Source organism: Penaeus monodon, chromosome 20 (genome assembly GCF_015228065.2).
Source record: "Penaeus monodon isolate SGIC_2016 chromosome 20, NSTDA_Pmon_1, whole genome shotgun sequence".
Classification (NCBI taxonomy): Eukaryota; Metazoa; Arthropoda; class Malacostraca; order Decapoda; family Penaeidae; genus Penaeus; species Penaeus monodon.
In genome coordinates, this window is record NC_051405.1 from 43,076,270 (window position 1) to 43,076,617 (window position 348).

Sequence of the window (348 nt, forward strand, 5' to 3'; positions counted from 1 at the left end):
CTCCCCTCCCCTTTGCCACTCTTTCCCCCTAACTCTTGTCTTTTGCCGCCGCACCCGCAGGAGACACCCGGCCATGCGAGCCATCCGCGACATAGTGCCGCCCATGCTTCGCCGTCTGGTCCTGCAGGTGTACTTCAGGCTGGCCACAGGAGCTGAAGCCGAGGACCTGACAGAGCTCTCGTTCCTGCCCATGTCGACCCGTGAGTACATCAAGAAGATTTACGACTACGTGACCACCGGCGCGCCCCCCCGAGTCTGCGAGCCGTGGAGAATCGCCTCTGCGAACGGATCGGTGATGGAATCGCTCGTGTAAGTCGGGCCTCGAGGCTGAAACGCCGGGCAAGGGCC

General features: G+C 62.9%; 1 protein-coding gene across 1 annotated transcript in view; it reads left to right on the forward strand.

The window, feature by feature from the left end:
* The window catches only part of LOC119586004, a 7,168-nt gene that overhangs the window by 530 nt on the left and 6,290 nt on the right, over window positions 1-348 (forward strand). The window contains exon 2 of the mRNA XM_037934716.1: window positions 61-309. Coding sequence (XP_037790644.1) covers window positions 61-309 — 249 coding nt within the window. The remainder of the gene's footprint in view (window positions 1-60; window positions 310-348) is intronic.